The sequence below is a fragment of the Phycodurus eques genome, chromosome 5 (genome assembly GCF_024500275.1).
Source record: "Phycodurus eques isolate BA_2022a chromosome 5, UOR_Pequ_1.1, whole genome shotgun sequence".
Classification (NCBI taxonomy): Eukaryota; Metazoa; Chordata; class Actinopteri; order Syngnathiformes; family Syngnathidae; genus Phycodurus; species Phycodurus eques.
Window position 1 is genome coordinate 31,088,087 of NC_084529.1, and position 20,855 is coordinate 31,108,941.

A 20,855-nucleotide genomic window follows, 5' to 3' on the forward strand; every position below is an offset into this window, starting at 1 on the left:
TGAGAAATGAGATTCTCTGGTCTGACGAGACCAAGATAGAACTTTTTTGGCCTGAACATCCACCAGTTTTTGTATTCAGAGCAACCTCTTAATTTGCTGGGAATTTTTTGTCTGTCTATTACAGTTCGATATGTTACTGGGAAGATTGGAAAAGGATGGAAGCAGAAGGGTAAGAATTGTCTTTTAATAATTAATCTGAATTTTGCGGTGACTCAAGTAATTGTTTTAATTAATCCACCTAAATTAGAAATGTTCCAGTTGGTTTTTGGTCTTGATGGAGGTCTGTGCTCAGTTGAGTGCCATTCTACTTCTTGTTTGATGAGCCAGCACATAGCATTTACTAAAATACATGTACCTAATCAGCTCAGAAAGTTTTTCTTCGAATTGAAAATGTCATTAATTTGACCGATTAAACAACAGAGATGATCAAGCAATATATACAGGCACATCTTAATAAATAAGAATCAGAAAGTGCATTTCAGTAGTTTAAGTCAAAAAATGAAATTCATATGATATAGATTCATTAAAACATTTTCATAAGGCAAATTCCTACCTGAATAATTTTTTTCTTATGTCATTTTGAATTGAACTACTGCAATAAATAAGTTTGACACAATACTATAATTTCTTGCGATGTTCCTTTACAGTCAGGCGACATGTTACTAAGGTCCTCACATGGAATCACGACTCCTGGCATGATTCATTTTCCTTGTAACTTCTAACTCCATCTGATTTGACCTCTGTCTTTCTCCAGCCCGGTGTCATTGATAAGTTTGCAGGTGACACCAGAGCTATCATTAGTAAAGTGGCCTTGGAAGCTGAGAACAAGGGTTTGTTTGAGGAAGCAGTCAAACTCTATGAGCTGGCCAAGGTGAGCACTCCTTCATCCTTGCCTTGCTTTCTTCCAGAGCAGAGCTCCTTTAAACTGTCCGACCGTTTACTTCTGCCTGTGTTCTCTGCGTCATCACCCTTTGGTCCTTTTGAAGAATCCAGACAAGGTGTTGGAGCTGATGAACAGGTTGTTGAGTCCTGTCATTGCGCAGGTCAGCGCTCCTCAGTCTAATAAGGAGAGGCTGAAAAACACTGCAGGGGCCATTGCGGAGAGGTCAGAACACACAGAAACTTACATTATACACCATTTGAAAATCATTGAAGTTGATAGAAGCGATTATAGCAGATGATTATTTGTCTCCCCTTACAGGTACCGCTCTCAAGGCATTGCGGGAGACAAGTTTGTCGACAGCACTTTCTACCTGCTTCTGGATTTGATGACCTTCTTTGATGAGTACCATGCAGGTCATGTTGATCGAGCATATGATGTGAGTGCTTCCTGTCATTGTAATTGTTTTTGCTACTTATTTACAAGGAGAAGAAAGTCAGTTAATTTGTTATGTTGACGTGTCATAGTTGTCATGAGAAGCGAGATTACGTGAGGTTAATGGAATTAATATTGGCCCTGCACGTGTCAGGTGATGGAGCGTCTGAAGCTTCTACCCCTCAGCCAGGAGAGTGTGGAGGAGAGAGTGGCGGCTTTCAGGAACTTCAGTGACGAGGTGAGGATAAGTTCATGAATCAAAATAGAAACATTATTATTCAGACATAATAATTAATAATCCCCCCCCCCTCCTCTTAGGTGCGCCACAATTTGTCAGAGGTGCTGCTAGCCTCCATGAACATCCTGTTCACTCAGTACAAGCGTCTGAAGGGGGCGCCAGCAGGCACACCGGGGCGAGCTCAGAGGACATTGGATGACAGAGACACGGTGAGGAGTCTTGTAACGAAACACAGTGAAAAGCCATTTTAGAGACAGTATATGAACTTTTTAGGAAGTTGACAAAATCTTTGCACAAATAGATGGTTGTTTGTTTTTTAATTAAGGATTTTGCCAGTAACTTCAGTTTTGAGGAAACAGAGGCATAATTGATGGGCTTTACACAATCAGGATTTTTGGGGCCGATCAGCGAGTTTAAAAAAAACAATAACCGATCACTGATCCGATCACAAGATGGAGCAATGTGTCTATTTAAATGACTTGTTCATTAACTGTATATACTTGTGTACTCTATACCTGAGTATCTTCAAAAGTATTCTCTATTCAAGTCATGTATTATTCTAATCAGTCAGGTCAAACCAACATTACAACATGGGTGCTAACTTACTGTAATTAAATTACTTTATTGTAATGAAATGACTTCACACACACACCAAAACTTTAGAGCATGATTCTACATAACGTAACGCCGGCATGATTACGCGCAACCGTTAGTGCTAGCACTAGCTTGCTAGGCTACATAACGTTTCGGTTCCCGCTTGCGAACGGTATTGTATGATAAGTACGATAACAAGCAAGCAATCCTTGAATTACAGTCCTCTCCCGAGCACCGGTGACCACCAGCACACGCTTTTCCCCATTTTGTTCTTATAATACACAGATACGATCCACTGTTGTTGTCGTCGCCATGGTAACGAGTGTATCTGGTAGCGTTTGAGTTTACAAGATAAAGCCTAGTGATCGTAAAAGATCGTGCAAGATTTTCTTGCAGTAGTTTTTTTTTTTTTTTTTAAATTGCAGTAGTCTGACAGTGCAATCGTGAAAGACCAAATTAGCCCCACCCAACTTCTGAAAGCTATTTTCCCATTGGTTGAATCAATCCATTAATGATTGAACTACTGAAATGGATAAAGTTTTCTAGGATCATTAATTTATTGAGATGCATTAACAGTATATAACTTCCAGGACTAAATATTTCACATTTTGGTCCTATTTGCAACCACATAAAATTAGTATTCCAATTTAACCTAAAAAAGTCAACAATATTTGACAAAAGAATCCTCAATCATAAACATTTCTACAAATGCCTCTCTAAATCTCAAATTGTTGATATTTTTGTAACTGCGTATCAACTGATGCTAAATGGTATTGTGGGTTTTACACATCCCAACTCAAGCTCTTGTATGTTCATCTTCATTTGGTGTCTTGTGATCACAGCAGCTGCGCGGTCAAGCTCGAGCCCTGATAACCTTCGCTGGGATGATTCCCTACAACATGGCCGGAGACACCAATGCTAGACTGGTGCAAATGGAATTACTGATGAACTGAGACGTCACTACACACAATTAAAAACTACCAGGGAATGTTTTGGTGACACGAACCACAATCTCATTTTCATCATTTCATTTTGGTGAGGCAAACATTCATTGTTTGTGTATTTGCGTTTCTGTCCGTAGTTGATTTCTTTTGATCCTTTTCCCGTTGTGCTTTTTCATATTTGTACTACCAGTTATTTGGAATAAAAAAAAATAATAATTAGTACTTTTCAGTTGTCGCTCTGTTGCATTCATATTTTTATTTAGCGTGATTTATTTAAAATGTCTTGATTTGATCACCTGCATTTTTTAATGCACTCAGGGTTTCTAGAAAAAGAGATTGTGACAACCTTCAGTGAAAGCTCTGGTTATTTTTCATTTTTACCATAGCCCCGCAGGCTCAGACATGTCGACATGCACTCAGTATTGGAGACACCATATTCTATAATCTGTACTGTAAGCCTCCTTTTTATTCCCTTGGATAAGTGTTCACATCTGTTTGAGCGGTTTATAAAAAACAAAACAAAAAAACATTTGGAATTCTTCATAAAGTTGTTAAGAGGGAAGTAAAATTGGAAGATCAGAGGAATGTGCTATTCTCAGTTATAGAAAATAAATAATCGAGGCAGCATAGTGTATGTTATCAATTCTTGCTACTGGTGTAGAAAGGGCAGGTTTACGGACTTACGGTGGGTCTTGACTTATCAGCCTAAGATTTTTTTTTTTTTTTTTTTTAATAAATAATAAATACTGTTCACTGGTAGTGTACATGGGGTGACGCTGTGAATGTGTGAAGAGTAGCATTTTGACAACCATTGAAAGTTCTGCGTAATAATTTGCTGATGGCCTTTATCTTGAGAAGTAACAACCCCCCACCCCCCACCCAAGGCCCCCAACATCTACTCTACTATTCTGTGTGCCCCACACTCTGTGTCCTTCAGTCTGGCCTGAGAGAACACAGATGGAGGCTCATTCTGTCAGTGCTTCGCCACATACTGTACACGCGTTCGGTTCACTCCGGGCCACACACGAGCCACGTTTACATTCATACTGTTACATTTTGTCACATAGACCAGGCCTGGATTTAGTTCTATCATTTGTGTCATGAGGTGCCATCCCGTTAAGGACAGCTCATTTCTTTCGACCGATGCAAGCATCATCCAGCAGTAACCGCAGCAGAAGATGTGTCCCTCAGGTGCGTGTGCCCCAGCTGGTGTTGTGAATCAGGCCGATGACAGACACCGCCTACAAGCCGGCTATTTCACAACACCAGGGTGGCACTGCACCACTGTCGACGAGGACTGACTGCAGAAAATTGAAAGGGTGTACGGTATTCTCAACAGGGAATGGTCTTTTTATATTCGTTGTCGTTTTGTGTATCAGAACAATAATGCGGCTGGACAAACTTAATTTGCATTGATGTGTAAACAGAGAAACGAAAAAGTCTTAATTTTCATGGGAGTCAATAAAGTGGTCCATTGAAGAGTGTCGTGTGTTTATTTGATATATTTAACCTTTATACAGGCAAGGCAATAGAGAACAGATTCTCTTCTGCAATGCCAACCTGGTGGTATTGCAGGTGGTATAACCTGGTGGCAATAAAAGCGAATACAAATAAAGACGTATACAACAAACTATACAATGTGATGTATGTACTGTACACAAAACATAAGAGCATACACAATAATAACAGTACAACAATCGTAACCAAAAGAAAATCTCCAATCGAAATACACGTGGGACAAAAAGAAACTGCACTATTTGGGGTAGGCCTATTATATGTCAATGTTGTGAAATAGAGCTCAGAAAAAAACTTGTTTTTAAATTTAAGGCACATGACAATGGAGGATGATGCTTCAGTATTTCAGGCTTTAGCTTCCACCATTGATGACCTGCAAAAGCTGTCTCATCAATCACTAGTGCTCTATTACCCACAACCTCGTCTGCTCCTGTCACAAACAGATGGAAGACAAGGAATGATGGTGTCTGGGGAAACGGCCCCTCTAGTCTCCGGGCATGTGACACAATGTGGCACACTTATTGTATTCACTTGGTGATCTGTCTACTAGTGAAGCCGTCAAAATACTTCTGTTAAATCAGACGTAGTGCATTTCTGTTTATGTCAATAGATTCATATTTTTTATACAAAAGTGTCACCTACCACAATGGTTAGATATTGTTTAAAAAATAGCCGCAGTGTTTAAGATTGAGTTTTTGGATCTCATGAGTTTGCACGTTCTCCCCGTGATTGCGTGAGTTTTCTCCAGGTAGTCCGGCTTCTTCCCATATTCCCCAAAAAATGCATGTTAGGTTAATTGAATTGAAGACTAAATTGTTGGTGTGACGCTGAGTGTAAATGGTTGTCTTTATGTGCCGTGCAATTCACTGATGACCAGTTGGTCGACAAAGCCTCCACATCTTTCGCTTGACGTAGGCTGCGGTCCCTCGTAGATGCAGGGATTTTCAGGGTCACACCCTTAAAGGTCCCATATTTTACCAAGCCAACTTTTTCTATTATTTGGGAGGTTGTATTGGCTCTATGCTGCCCCAGGTAACATGTGAAATATGAATTAAAATCATCCGCACATTCCTGAGTTACAGATGTTTTTCCGCCAATATCGGGTCATTGGAATTTCTCGAGGTCATCTATGTCACTAGCAAAGATCTCCGCCAGAGCCGGCGCTGTCAACATAACATAGTCGTGAGGGTTGGGTCTTCTACACGGAGGCAACCAATCAGAGGAAAGAGGGGTGGTCTGAGCCAAATATGGACAAAGCAGATACTTTGTAAAAAAAAAAAAAAAAACGCTTTGAACAGAGTAACATTTTATCACTATTATTGTAACGTAACGTTTCGTAACGTTATGCTCGAACGGCATAACGTTGATGTTACACAACATCACGTTCCCTCTTTATGACGCCGGAAACACGGCTCGAGCTGTTCGTCTTCTAGCTTTCCTTTGCCTATTGTCTCGTGGCTGTTACGCCAACGACTGCGATAGTTAATGACGCAACTTTTTACCATTGTCTCCATTTACAGAGTTAGCTGATGCTAGACAACGACCCGTTCGCGATTACCACTTCCACTTCGTCCCGCAATTCTTCGTGGTTTTATCGCGGAAATGACGACACGTTTTCAATCTCTCTAGACGGTCGTCGCGCAGGGCGCTATTCGGTCCAGGACCGCCTGTGCACAGTGGTCATTTGGAAATGTAGTTTTTGAAATCTAGCTATAGTCATATTAAACAAAATGGTGGCTAGTGCAAATGCTGAGTGGCTAGTAACTCTGGGAAACCACAAACCACAGAGGCCGTGAGCGAAAATGTTCATGGCAAGCCAGCTGGTCGCAAACGTCAATTTTTGAGTCAACTGAGATGAGATCATCATTATAGCTGTGAGATTTTTCAAATGTAAAATGGGTGCCTTGGCTCAATATACATTGGGAAACACTGGTTTCGAAAATGGATGGAGGGATGGAGTAGGCACATGTGTCTTATTCTGTGGCCATTGTTAGTGACATTTTACTACCTGTGCCCTTAATAAAAAATAATAAATCTGTTCATTGGCCATGTTATTATTCATGAGGCCCTACAATGGTTTTCAAATTAACCTGACGTTTACATTCAATCATCATGGCGAATACTTCCCCTCTAGAACATTTAGCCAATCACAGTGGACAAATGTTGGATTGACTTCCAACATTTGTCCAATCACAGTGAGGTATTGGTGAAGCACTGTCAGGGATGTTAGCAAGTACATTTTTATAGTTTTATGAAATAGTCGTGAAAAAGATTGCTGTCAGAAGAGGGATTTTGAACACAAACCACAAGGGTCTATTATTACTGTAATTATAGGATTGTTTCAAAGAGATTATGTCGCATTAATTAAGCTTTAACTTCTCATTGGCTTAAAACAAAGCAGTTTATTTAACGAAAATGCCAGTTTGATCCTTCATATACATTTTCTCGTTTCGCCACATGAGCGTGATAGCGACACCTAACGGTCGAAATTTTAATCACTCAGGGAGAAGTGAGAGCTCGTCCTTGTGTTTTTTTATTGATTTTTATTTTTTCATTACAAAAGAAAAATCTAAACCATTGCTGTGAGGAGACCTGGAGCAAAACCAAGTTTGATAATAGTAACCTTAATGGTTCTATTAAACAATGAAAGGATATAAAAGTCAAACGTGAGTCTAAATTGCTCATTTTTAGCGCCATGACAGAGCACAGGTGTTTTTAATTGCAGGACGTCCGGTGATGAAGACGGCGACAACAGAACCTAACGGCCCCGTTTAACCGCCAATAAAATCTTTAAAACGAAGCTTTATATATATATATATATATATATATATTATATATCCAAAAAAAATAGCACAACAATGACTTTAAACAACTGTAAGGTGGGTATGAATTTACTTTTGTCATTTGGGAGGGCAAGCTAGCGCACCTCGAATGCTAACTAGCGCAAGACCAACACAAGACGAAGTTTTAAATGGAACTATTTCATGTTCACGCCAGCTCGCTGTTCTTCTCTTGCTGCTCCTTGGCTTCCTATACCACCAAGTTAGAGGTAATTCTAAACAAATGCGAAGTGAAGTGTAGAATGGGCGTGTTAGCTTGTGCCACTGTGTTATGTGAGAGCAGGAATCTGCGACGTGGAGCTTTGCGCCACCAACCCAGAAAGATGCGCCCTGTCCAAAGACAAGAGCACCTGCAAGTGTCTGGAAGGATTTTATGACGACCACTGTGACAAAGGTAGGCTTGTTTTTTTCCCCCGCCTTCATTTTTGCAGGGTATCAGCATTAGAATCATAGACGTGTGTGTATATACTCTACATTTGACCCTCATTGAACGGCTTGGCCTGTTTCTGCGATACGTATGCCCGTCCGCCATATTGGTTGTGGCAGATCTACCTCGTGTTTGCGTTAGTAAAGTCCCAATGCACCGCATCAAACGTCACAAAGTATTTATACTGAAATAATGATGATATCGGCTCAATTAACTCAAGTTTTCGTGCATGGTGTGAAATGTGGGCTTGCTAAGTCGAACTCAAAGCTGATTTATTTGAAGGAATTGCAGAAAAACATGGAAATCTTAAATGCTGTAGTAATTTTTTGGACCATTTAAGTGAAACTGGCCAATTTCTCACAGCATACTAATGTGCTACAGCGTAGTTGTTGAGAGTCACTGTGGTTAAACAACCACTCGGTGAACTTTAAAGGCGCATTTCTACAAAGTCAATGCCTCTCATTTCCCCAGACAGGCACACTGATATACTGTATTTGGGGAAACAGATTAGAGGTAGAGTTTTTTTTCAGGGTCGATATTTGGTTTGGTTCAGTACACCTTGACTCTGAGTAAAATCAATTATATATTGACGGTTAGGTTAAAACTGGAAGTATAGCTTCACTGCACTATATTTGTATTTATTTATTTGTTTTTAAAGGTGGAATGATTCACAAAATCCATGGTTCCCTTCGTTTTGCCTTTTGCTTTTAAACAGATGCACACATCAAAGTCTTGTGCACTGAGAAGTACATGGGAGTCAGAGCCCGTGAAGAGTTCTTCATGTATTACAACACGCCGGTCACGTCTTTGCACCTGCCCAATAGATCATGCAAAGCATACAGGGAAGTTATCAACAAGGTTCCGTACTACATGGTCAAGCTAGCAAAAAAGGAATACATCAGCTGTGGAGGCAAGTCAGTTGAGGTACGTTCAGCGTTGCAAAGTCTAACACCGACTGCTGTCAAATACAATGACATATGCTAATCTGATCATGTTCGTGTTTCTGTTCATAGAAAAACTTTACTCATGTCACGTACACCCTGAGTCTTCAATCAGAGCCTCAGGCCATTGGAAACATTATCCGAGATCCAGTCATCAAGCTGGATTTCACATGCATCTTTCCATTCATCAGAACAGTCAGCCTGCCTTTTCCAATTGAACCTATATCTAGGTAAAGTCGCTTTCATGTTATTTCCCTGTTCTCACTCAAAGAGCCATGTGCAGTGTCCAAACGTCCTAGTTGAACTGTCTGTAACCTAACGCACCTCTGCCGTTGTGTAATTCGACCTGAGAGAGGTACGACTATGAGAAATCTGTAATTTTTTACCAGGCTGCAATTTGTTGCCTGTTGCACTCGCGGGTGAGGAAAAGCTCTACAGAAAATGGATGGATGGGTTTCACAGCTGACAATGATGCGTATAGTACTACTGTGCGTCCATTAAATGTATTGTTAAGATGTGATTTGTCTCATTCACGCTCATCTCTATAGATTTGTACGACTTAGTTGTCATCTTCAGTGGAGTTAGCTGATTTAGTTGTCATGGAGACAGGCGAATCACCAGTGTGTCTCCGAGGATGTTCTGTAGGTGCCAGTGGCTGTGAGCTCATTTAGCAGTGTACAGTTGGCGACTCGTGTTCAGCCAACAGTTTTCAACTCTGTGAGCAATTACCTGAGCGAGTTACGATTTGCTCACACAAACAGTGAGGCGATGGTGCGTGTCGACGAGCTAGAGGCGACCATAAGGATGATGCTGTACATGGATCACAGCTACACGACAGCCTTCAGCAGTGCCCCCACTGTTGAGCTGGGGGACCAGGTAGTTTGTCCAGCTTCACTCTCTTAATTCTGCCCGTGCCACTCTGCAATTCATTTTCAACATTTCGCCATTCATTCAGGTATATGTTGAGGTGGCTGTGACAGAGCCCGCGGACTTTTTCCTTCTTCGAATAAACGACTGCTGGGCCACACAGAGTCAGCAGGCCAATGCCTCGGAGGGATTGGTTCACAGCCTGCTTTTGAATGGGTTAAAACATCTCTGTATTGAAATATTCACTCTTGGCATTTCAAGAGTAAACGTGTCTGCGTGCGTGCGTAAATATTTACGACTCCTCCTCCCCCGTGTCCCCGTCCAGGTGTGTGACCGACGACACAGTTGCCTTCCACAGCCTACGTGAGGGAGAGTCTGGTCTGAACGGGCAGAGCTCCACCATTCACTACAGCTTTGCCATGTTCCGCTTCACAGTGGAGCCGCACTTGTTCTATCTGCACTGCACCGTGCAGCTCTGTGACCCGGATGACAGAATATCCTGCACACCTGTGAGCTCATTACTGTCATCCTCGTGAATTCACCGTGTCCACATAATAATATCTCGGCGTGTGTATGTGTTGGGCTTGGAGGTTATGCTGAGGGAACGTTACATGCGATGGGCCTCATTCGCTAGTAAATGCGTGAAAAATGTCTCTCTCTGCGCACAAATTGAGCACATATGCGAAATCACTGTCCAGATTCGTGACACGTGCGTACCGGCCAGTTTTCTTCGCACCGCCGTGCGTATGTTAGTGAATCAGACCTCCATTCTCAATGACGTGCTTGTGCCCGTGACCCGCAGTCTGCGTAAACTGCGCCCCTATTTCCCTGTAAAAGGATCTCCGTACGGTATGTCTCAGCCAATGCGGGTGGTTTTAAGTCATAAGAGATAACTGACCAAAACTTGAGAAACTTATAAGAATCGTTATCCTATTTTCACAAAAGGTGGTATGATCGGAAAGCTTGCTAAACACAGAAACCGACAAAAAGCCTTATCATTTTTCATTTTTGAGTTCCATAGTTAAATTAGACAATGTAGCGCAAAACATGCATATACTGTACCTATAGAAAAACTATTTAATTGCTGAGAATGAACAAACACTGCATAAGTTGTTAAACTACATAGTAAGGAATGAATAGAACTCCACGAAGAGGCATTTGTAGTTGATAAAATTCATGAGATTCGTGTTGGAAGCGACAGAAAACGAGCCACGCCTGCTGGAATCTGTCAAAACTTTACCATGCCGGCGGCGGTGTGTGTGCGTGCGTGCGCGAGCGAGTAGATCAATTTGGATCACATTTTAAAATATGGTTCAGATTATCGTAGGGATTAGAAAGAAGACTGATGCCGTGGGGAAAATCTAGGAACTGCAAATAGTCCACTCGCATTTCCTGCTTGTCGAGTGACATTGTCGTACTGCACGGCTGCGGCGAGGGACACAAACGTACAAGCGCTTGAGTGGAACGAGGGTGAAAGTGATGAAATGTCGTTTTCATTGCCATGACGGACAATCAACTCATTAGCAAATTCCTGGTTTGAGTTCTCGTTAAAATTGTTTTTATATATGACTAGTTAACAATACGTTGTGCATCTTGGTTAAAAGATGTTTGAAGCTTTTCCAAAAGCTGATCCTGCATTATTTGTGCGTACACATGGTCTGAGGAGCTTCTAAATTTGTTCAGAGTACAAACTTATTGATGACTCACAGATTTGTGCTTTAAACGTGTGTACATGATTTAAGCACAAAACCTGTGCATACGCACGGTTACTGAATGAAGCAGGTCTTTTAAAAAAAAAAAAAAAATCTATATAAATAAAGATGGAGCTTGTTTTTCTGTTTACAGAACTGCAAATCCATCACTAAGCGAGAAGCAGTGCAAGTGGACCCTGCCCAAGGCCTCTTGTCATATGGGCCCATCAGAATCGAAACGCCAGACAAACCGGTGTCTAGTAAGCCGACATTACATTATCCCTCGCCCCGCTGCTTTTTGGTGATACTTTGGTCATTCAGAAAAAACACAAGCTGCATCTGTGTGTGTGATTTGTAATACTCCACAGACGTGGTGACGACTGTGGTGCTCCCCGTAGCGGGCGTCTGGGCCGTGGGCTTCATCCTCACCCTCCTCATCGCAGTGGCAAGAGCTGGCAGTAGGAAGCTTGCACAAACGGAGCAGCTCTGATCAATAAAATGTCAAAACATTGTTTTCATGCTTCTTTTCACAACAAGCAGCGCTAAAAAGGTCTAATTACAAACGAGCAAGCAAAAGACTATTGAGTGCCACTTAAGTAAACCTTTGGGCAAATTCTCTTCCCAGTGATGAGTTTCTCCTGTTTATTAAGAGAGATCAGATTTTGATAAGACATTCTATGCATAGAGAAATGTCTTATTAGGTTAGATATTGGATCTTTATATCTTCTATTTGGAAAACAATTTTATGCTGCCAAGTGTGTTATTGCTGAATGAGATTCCAATATGCTTTGTACAGTCTTTCCAAATGCCAGAAAAGAATTGAAAGGAACCAGAGTATCGCACTTTTTAAAGAGCGTTTTGTTAGTCAGTAATGTCAGTTCAGGGTGCCCCTGCCTCTCCGAAGGCTGGCTGGAACCGGAATGAGGACAAGAACTATAGAAAATGAGATTTGTCAATGGATTTAGCAATCATTGTTTCGTCACAGCTAAAGTGTTTAAAATCCTTTAGGAAAAGGTTCTTTATCACTGTGCAAAATAACATTTCGATGCGATCGTTAACGAGTCGTGGGTATAATTCCGGGTGTGGATTTTTAATTCAATTTCTTTTGTTATTTACTGTAACCACGGGCTTGCACGTGCCAGCTGCTCTTCTAGAAAATGACTTGTATTTTCTTTAGAAGCCAGCAGAGGGCGATGTGGGCATGGTGTCTCCCCCCCTGTCCGCAGTAGTGCCCGTTTTTTTTTTTTCCCATCGCATATTTCTCTCTTACGGCGATCTCCTGTTTGTTTCTGGGTTTCCTCCACGCGTCAAAGACATCGGTGACGGACATCGACCGCTTTCTTAAAACATCGGCGTTGTTGTGTGTGTGTTTTTTTTTTTTTTTTTTTTTTTACGGCCGCGTTGTGATTTTCGTCGCAATGCAAGTCATAGTTGAAGTTGACCTCGCAGTGTTTGCTTGGAAGCGTGCTGCCGACAGTGAAGGGAGATCATGTTCAGCTCCGCACTGTGGAGCAACATAGGAGCTCCTTAACTTGGACCATATGGAGTTGTTCCAATTGACTGCAGTTGACCTGTGAACGTCGATATTTTGCGTGCGTGTAGTTTTTCAGATGTGAAACCAGCTGCACTTTGCCCGCAATCCCTTCGTCGCTGGCGCCAGATTTTCTTTGTGTTCTACTGTTGCCTCCATCACTCCACAGCGGACCGTGAAGATGTCAGCTCGAGAGCCCCGATCTCGAATCCTGATCACTTCGCTCTATTTACTCTCGCTGCTCCTTGGCAGTGCAACCGAGCAGGAGGGCTTCAACGTGGAGGTAAATTGTGCTCATTGCGTTATTCCGAGTGTGTTTTTTAACTCGGATCCAATAAGAAAACGCCACCATGCACACGATCCTCTTCTGTATAAAGATGGGATTGTGCTCACGTTTACATCAGACGAAGGACATTTGTAAAAAGCCGACCAAGTGACAAAAGTTGCAACTAATGTGCAAGGCAATTTTTTTTCCATTCCGTTTTTTAACTGTTATTTGAATCAAAATAACACATCGGAAATGAGCAATTCATGACAAGTAATGCAATATCTGTGCTGTTTTTTTTTTCTGCACTTGGTGTAATGCTTACAAAGCGGATCAATTATAGTCCCATCCCCCAGCTCCAGGTAAATACCCCCGCGACGACATTTGCCATGCTGTAATTTCAGAAATACACGTTTACTGCCCATGCGCACATTGATGGGTGTGTGCGTTGCATACGCGGTTTCGCCTCCATGCTGTGCGCGCACAGTTGAAGTCTTGCCACTGCTGCCGAGAAAACGCCCGCTGTGCATTTTTGAGCCAGGTGAAGGCTTCTCGAATGGTCCGCCTTAGAAAGTCGGGAACATTCGATCACGTGGCTCCATGTGACTGTCGATGACCCCCCACCCCAGCGCTCAGGCACAGGTCATCTTGACGTTTACATGCGTTTCCATAACATCTGTTTACATCCTTTTATTTTGGGCTGTCACTGCAGAGAAGGCGCAGGAATGTGGTCAAATTGTTAGAGGCCATCTGGTTTCTATCTGCTGTTCTTTCCCCCCCCCCCCCCCTCGGATATTTCTCCAGTTATTAGCTTTCCCGGACGAACATCGTTGCCGATTCCTCGTCATCTTACAGAAGATGACGACGAGCGCGACGTTTCTCAGGCAAAGATGACCCCTCCCCTTCCTCTCGTAGGCGTGGCTTCGTCAGTTCGGCTACCTGTCTCGGGCGAGTCCACGGATGTCCACGATGCGGTCGGCTCAGAGCCTGTCCCGAGCCATCGGTGACATGCAGCGCTTCTACGGCTTGGAGGTGACCGGAAAGTCGGACGCCGCCGCTGTCGCGTAAGGTCCACGTTCTTCTGTAGTTCTGATGGCCGTGCATTCCGAACAATGGCCACAAAGCGATTCCAGAGATTTTGCGGCCCTCGATTCGTACGCCCCTGTATTATCGTGTAGTGGTATGACGGTGAAATGCCCCTTTTTAAACGGAATTGAAATATGATCAGCGATGCAAGAAGATCACGGACATCGTTGCCGTCGTTTTTAAATCAATTGTTCCGTAAAGGCCGTCACAGATATTGTGCTTAGGTGGGGTATGAACGTAGTATTTGAATCACCTAAGTTCTGCTAATGGGGCGGCCGTCCATTTTGCGAACCGCCCATCCTCACTGGGCTTGCAGGCGTGCCGGCGTGCCGGCGCCTTTCTCGGCGGATCGAGTAGCAGTCGCTGTCGTTTGGAAAGTCTGGTTTTTTTTTGGGTCCAACTGGTGCCGCCCGTTGGATTTAAAATGACGCGTTCGTGAAAGGCATTTCATTCACGTAGGTGCGCTGTCTGTGCCGTGTAGGGCCATGCGTCGACCCCGTTGCGGCCTCCCAGACAAAAAAGCCGACACGGATGACGGCGCGAGGAGGAGACGCTACGCCCTCGCAGGACAACGGTGGGACAAGGACCGCGTTACCTACAGGTACGCTGCACTGGCGTAGCGACCTAGGAAGTGCAACGTGTATCCGGTGAAATGCATTTGTGTACATCAGTGTATTGGACCAGCACATCCCGCTCTCCCTGGGCGCGCAGAAGACATCCGATGCAATCCGCAGAGCCTTCGATGTGTGGCAAAGGGCCACGGCGCTCACCTTCCAAGTGCTACCGGCTCGACATGGCAACGGCAGCCGGGAACAGCTCGCAGACATCCTGTTGTTGTTTGCTTCCGGTTTCCACGGTGACATGTCCTTGTTTGACGGCGAGGGGGGCTCGCTGGCCCATGCCTTCTACCCTGGGCCCGCGACGGGCGGGGATACGCACTTTGATGCGGACGAGCCTTGGACTTTGGACAGTCCAAACCACCAAGGTCCGTGGGTTGCTTCTATTTTCAAACCAGTAGATGAAGCCGACGGCGGCGGGCACATCTGCCTCACAGATTTCTCTGACACTGTGTTGTTATTTTGTTTTGGTCTCCGAAAGTACTTCACGTTTATTTCGTTTGTATTTTGAGTGTTTGTGCAAATCTGTATCTCATGAGTTATTTCATTCACGTCGATCTATTTTCCTTGCTGGTCTTTCCTCTTCTGTTTTGAGGCACATTTGACACGCGTGACCTTTCCCGAATGATTTGAAATCTATCTAATCGGCGCATTGACCCGTGATTCTGATCCGACCGCTTACGCCGCAGGTATTGACCTCTTCCTGGTTGCGGTGCACGAACTCGGTCACGCTTTAGGTCTGGAGCACTCCGACAATCCCGATGCCGTCATGGCTCCTCTCTACCGGTGGATCCACACGCACAACTTCACGCTGCACGAGGACGACATCCGGGGAATACAGCACATATATGGTGAGAGGCTTACACTTTCACACATGGCGTCGGTTGTATACAGTTGGTTTTTCCTGTTCTAAAACTGGCTAGCGCCGAGGTGATGCGGATTTTGAACACATGACAGAAGAATCGTTGTGATTCAATCTAGCACGTCGAGGCAACGCAGGTTCTGGAACATTTTTGACATTTTTAATGAAGCAAGTAGCTACGATCGTGAATTGTTTGTACTGTTTTGTTTTGTTTTTTTTTTTTTTGTTTTTTTTTGTTTTGTACTCATTATCTTACAATGCAACTAACGTGGTAGTAACCCCCACCCCCGTCCCACCACCACCCTCCAAAGCATTCACTGCCAATTAAGTGAGCACTAAGGCGCTAAATGGAAAATGGCAATGACAGTGTATAATTGAGAGTGTTTTATATGACAGAAAGATTGTGTTTGAAACGTGACACGCGATGCTCTTGAAGTCCATTTCTGTTGCAAAGCGTTTGTTCAATCTTTCTTTGTGTGAAAGAGTCGCTTTTTCTTACTCTCCCAGGTCCCCCTCGTGTTAGTGAGGCTCCTCCCACCTCCGGTGGGGATCAGGGACATGCGTTGCCCGCCTCCCTTTCTCCCCCTGAAGACAAAACCACCCGCCCTCCCCCAGTTGATGCCGAACCCGACACCCCGAGCCCCACCGAAGGAAGCCAGCTCGTCCCCGGCAAGCCCGAAGCGACCGCCCGTCCCGTAATCCCCGCCACCTCCCATTCCGAAGTCACACCGCCCGTCGGGAAGGACGTGCCCCTTCCTCCGCCTACTCGTCGGCCTCCTAACGAGGCTCCTGATATCTGTGATGGAGACTTTGACACTGTGACACTTCTGAGAGGGGAGATGTTTGTGTTCAAAGTGAGACAACCCATCAATTGTAGAATGAGTGTGATATACCCTCTTTCCTTACCTAGAGAGCAACGTTTTCCCGAATGCAATGCAAGTACATGATAAAGGTCGGCGAGCGACGACATCGGGTATTTTGTGTTCACGTGCGCAGGGTCGCTGGTTTTGGCGCGTGCGGAGGAACCGGGTCCTGGACAACTATCCCATGCCGATATCGGTCTTCTGGGTTGGTCTTCCGAGCGACGTCGATGCAGCTTACGAACGCCACGATGGCAAATTTGTCTTCTTTAAAGGTACGCTCCCAGCAGTATCGTCTTCTCTGTTTACACAGCATGCACTTAAGAGCGTTTTCTGTCCTTTCGCGGCTTACTAAAGAGCTCACCCGATGTTTTTCTTCCTCAGCGAAATCTCGTTCAGCAGAGCGGTTTAAGCGCTTCTTGATAAAGGCAACATTGGCAGTGAAATTCAAAGCTGTGTTTGGATTTCGAAGGGTCAGGCTCCAAGACAATAGCGCTAAGTCAGCATTTTTCACTCGCCAAGCCTGAATTCCGTAGAGCTTGGAATAATTCTACGTGGCCAGCTAAAGCGCTCGCTCCGCAATTGACACGCATATGTGACGACCATAAATTCCCAATCCTTTATTGTAACAACTGGTACGTACGGGGACGTTGTTTTTTCCCCACAACACTTCTTCACCAACAACAAAACCAGACCGGTTGACACTCCGTCACGTGTCTATGACGGCATCGCCGACAGTACGTACGTGCGTGTGTGTGTGTGTGTGTGTGTGTTGCGCGTTCAGTGGGTGTCGTACACGACGTCTGCGCAGCTTGGCAGCCGCCGCTTGCTCGGTCCAGAACCCCAAAAGGCCTCCCGAGAGAGAGAACACGGATTGCGTCAGCCCTCTTTCCATTGCTCCACATGTGTGCGGCGTTCACCTTTACTATCAGGCGATGAGAGCGTTTGTGCGTTTCTACTGAATGAAAGTAGTGACACAGAGTGGGAGTGAAGAAGGAAAAACAAAAGAAAATCGTCCGGCAGCAGCGTGCGCACTCGGATGGAAGCTGGAAATGGTCTCTCAACTCGGCCGCCATGTAGACTACCAGGACAATAGTATTGGGACATACCTCTTGCATCATTTGATCAATCAGGGGTTGTACTAGGCCGCATTTTATTGATCCCGGTCACGTTCACGGTGAAGCTGAACTCTGTATTGAGGCGGCACGGCTCGGGTAGTAGGGTGGTCGTCTCCCGACCCGAAGGATTTCGGTCCGACCCTCAGCCCTCGAGACCATGTCAAAGTGTCCTCGAGCAAGATAGCGAACCCCGAGTCGCTCCCGGTGTCGTGTCGTGTCATCGATAGGCGAATGAGGAAGCCGTGTTCAAGTCGGGCACGCCCACTCGCGTCTATTACAAACTTGCCACTTCGCTTCCTCTACGCGTTACGCTTGGTTGTCCGAATAGCTTTGCGTACGGTTTATTGACTTATTGGCAAATTTGGAACGTGGACGGAAGCCAGCGTGTCGGGGAACAAGCAGGTGACGGCCGGAGCTAAGATTCGAACCCCGACCTCGGAACTTTGAAGCAGATGCGCTAACCACGAGGCGACTGTGCCGCTTTGATTTGACCTCTGTTTTTGAATGAGATGTTATGTATTTTGTCTCTGCAGACGATCAGTACTGGGTGTTTCGGGAAGCCGACGTCCTACCGGGATACCCGCAGCCCATTCGGGAATACGGTCACGGAGTTCCGCCGCATAGCATCGACACAGCGGTCTGGTGGGAGCCAAACGGATACACCTACTTTTTCTCAGACGACCGGTATTTTCCACTCATTCCCTTTTAAGACTTAGAAGGGTGTACAGGCTTCTGCATACAATTCAGCAAGTCGTATTGAATTATGTTTTTGTATGTTAATCTGCGTCAATATTTATCCGCGTAGGTACTGGAGGTTCAACGAAGAGACGCGCAAAACGGACAGAGACTCCCCGAAACCAATCGGCAGATGGGGAAAGATCCCTCCCTCGCCCAAAGGAGCCTTCCTCAGTGACGACGGCGGTAATTGATTGCGTCAAAGTGAACGACTGGGCGGGATTTCAAAGAGCAACAACTGCTTTCGTCCGGGACAATCACAGCAAAGTTCCCCAAAAATATTTCCAGCATAAAAGTGTTGTTCGGGAAAGGATCACAAATGAAGTCCAATTGTGTGGCGTAGAATGTCAGTGGAGATTGGTTAGTGGAGCCGGGAGAAGGACCAAAGAGAGGAGGAATGAGCTCTCTGGTTTGAGGGCCGTCCCGTCCTTCCCTTTGGAAATTAGATTTGTGGCAGCGCCGCTCAAGCTGCACCCGGTGAGTCCGGAGCCAATATGAAGGCTTCACGCGTTTCAATACGATCGCCGGTGGTTATTTTCATGCCGAATATCCCCGCACGAATACAATGTATTGATTGTTTCACAAGTACGGGATGTCATGGGAAAACTATCGCTATTCAGCGAAATGTTTCTCGTGTGGCGCTGAGGACAAATGAGATTGCTGAATGGAAGAAAAGTCGCAGTTGAGGGCGGCACGGTTCTTCAGTGGTCGGCAGGTCTGCCTCACAGTTCCCCAGTTGTGTTCAAGTGTGGGCCCTCGTCTTCCTCCGCGCGTGCGCTTGCCTGGGTTTTCTCGGCGTATTCTGCCTTTCTCCCACTTTTCCAAAAGCACGCATGTTGGCTTAATTGAAGACAGAGTCAGCAGTGTCCGAAGCGTTTCCTCTGAGGGCTGTGCGTCGAAAAAGGGAAGGATGCGAGGATCGCTTTGACAGTTTCCAACTTTGATTCCGTAAACACACTAAAACCGATCCATCGCGTAATTCTATATTGTTTTTACATACTGTATATTACCGGTAGTTATTTTGAGAAACTGCGACATCATAGCCTTTTGCTAATAGCGGAAATGCAACTAGGTTTGGGATTTTTTTTTAGAATTGTTCATTTTTGCCCTTGCAAGCCGAATGCCATCAGAACCAAACAAAGAGCAGTCTGTACGGAAATTGAATTGAGGGTCGTTAATGTGATATGATCACCAATCGGCTGCCCTGGCACAGATAGCGGTGTGGGGTAGCATTTTTACTGGATGCTGCAGGACGCTATAAAGTGGGAGACGGGGGCCACAAATGGCCCCTGGGCCATTATTTGGAGGCTTTGCTCAAAATTGTCCATTGTGAGTGATTGTTTGTCTCTATGTGCCCTGTGATTGGCTGGTGACCACTCCAGGGTGTATATATAATACAGCTCACCCACGACCCTGACGAGGACGAGGGCTATAAAATGGATGGATGGGAAGGAAGTTGCAGTTTTTTTTGTTTGTTTTTTTTTTTTTAGATCTAACTTGAGTACAAAGTCCTGCTAAAAACAAACTTCATGTTGTCTCTCATGCAGCATACACCTATTTCTACAAAGGCACCAATTACTGGCGGTTTGACAACCACAAGACGGTAGCAGACAAAGGCTACCCACGCTCCATCCTCAAGGATTTCATGGGCTGTGCGGGTGTCCCTGAGCCTCAGCCAGACCCAGACGTTGAGCCCCGAGCTGAAGACCAACCCACTAAGCCTTCGGACAGAGGAGAGGATGAGTGCAAAGATGCGGACTGCGGGAAGGATGAAAACACGGCCCCCGAAAAAGATGGCGACGACCCAGATGTGGAGGAGGAAGACGGAGAAGTGAACGTGGCGGTGACGGTGGCCGACGACGCGTCCAAAGTTACGACGTTGATCGCGGTGGTGGTTCCTCTGGTGCTCATCCTGTTCATCCTGGTCCTCATCTACGCCATCCTTAGGACTCTGCAGAACAAAGAGACCCCCAGGGCCCTGGTGCACTGCAAGCGCTCGTTGCAGGACTGGGTGTGACGCACACTAACAGATAGATGCGCTATTCTTTTTTTTTTTTTTTTTTTTTTTTCTGCAGTGTTTTGGTAGGAAAATGGTTTGATTATGGCCATTTTGCCATGGATAATAATCAGCAACCTGTGAAATGGTTACGATAGTGCCTGTGGAACTAGTTCACAATTTTACCTCCTTTCCCTTGTGCCTTTTTCCGGTTCATTCGGTCCCTTTTTCTCAGCTGCCGCAGACGTACTGTGGAAGACACACGGCACGATAGGAAGGAACTGTTTTGAATCTTTTGTAGCCGTACAGAGGTTAGGAGAGAGAGTTTTTTCTTCTTCTTCTTCAGTGATTCAGCAATGGTCACACATCTTCATTTGCACTTGGATTCTCTTTACGCTGCTGCTGCTCGCTCC

At 44.9% G+C, this 20,855-nt stretch overlaps 3 protein-coding genes across 6 annotated transcripts in view; all 3 read left to right on the top strand.

Annotated features, from left to right (window-relative positions):
• nup93 (nucleoporin 93) overlaps positions 1–3,371 on the top strand; it is a 31,460-nt gene extending 28,089 nt beyond the window's left edge. The window contains exons 16-22 of one of the 4 annotated variants that reach the window (XM_061676286.1): positions 125–169; positions 755–871; positions 987–1,105; positions 1,202–1,319; positions 1,470–1,553; positions 1,634–1,762; positions 2,990–3,367. In XM_061676286.1, the coding sequence (XP_061532270.1) occupies positions 125–169; positions 755–871; positions 987–1,105; positions 1,202–1,319; positions 1,470–1,553; positions 1,634–1,762; positions 2,990–3,100 (723 nt within the window). In that variant the 3' untranslated portion in view covers positions 3,101–3,367. Of the gene's footprint in view, positions 1–124; positions 170–754; positions 872–986; positions 1,106–1,201; positions 1,320–1,469; positions 1,554–1,633; positions 1,763–2,989 lie in introns of all 4 variants that reach the window. The other 3 variants (XM_061676287.1, XM_061676285.1, XM_061676288.1) reach the window with 3 other exon arrangements.
• A 3,845-nt stretch (positions 3,372–7,216) lies between these two features.
• Positions 7,217–11,862, top strand: zpd (zona pellucida glycoprotein d). Its single transcript, XM_061676291.1, has 10 exons — positions 7,217–7,485; positions 7,604–7,655; positions 7,730–7,840; positions 8,589–8,797; positions 8,887–9,044; positions 9,576–9,690; positions 9,770–9,897; positions 10,007–10,190; positions 11,527–11,632; positions 11,741–11,862. Exons 1-10 carry the CDS (start codon positions 7,465–7,467, stop codon positions 11,860–11,862), a joined length of 1,206 nt encoding a protein of 401 aa, XP_061532275.1. The 5' UTR covers positions 7,217–7,464.
• Positions 11,863–12,778: 916 nt separating this feature from the next.
• Positions 12,779–20,479, top strand: LOC133402491 (matrix metalloproteinase-15-like). Its single transcript, XM_061676290.1, has 10 exons — positions 12,779–13,186; positions 14,084–14,232; positions 14,736–14,855; positions 14,926–15,239; positions 15,561–15,722; positions 16,241–16,587; positions 16,730–16,868; positions 18,245–18,395; positions 18,517–18,632; positions 19,994–20,479. Exons 1-10 carry the CDS (start codon positions 13,085–13,087, stop codon positions 20,461–20,463), a joined length of 2,070 nt encoding a protein of 689 aa, XP_061532274.1. The 5' UTR covers positions 12,779–13,084; the 3' UTR covers positions 20,464–20,479.
• Positions 20,480–20,855: the final 376 nt, after the last annotated feature.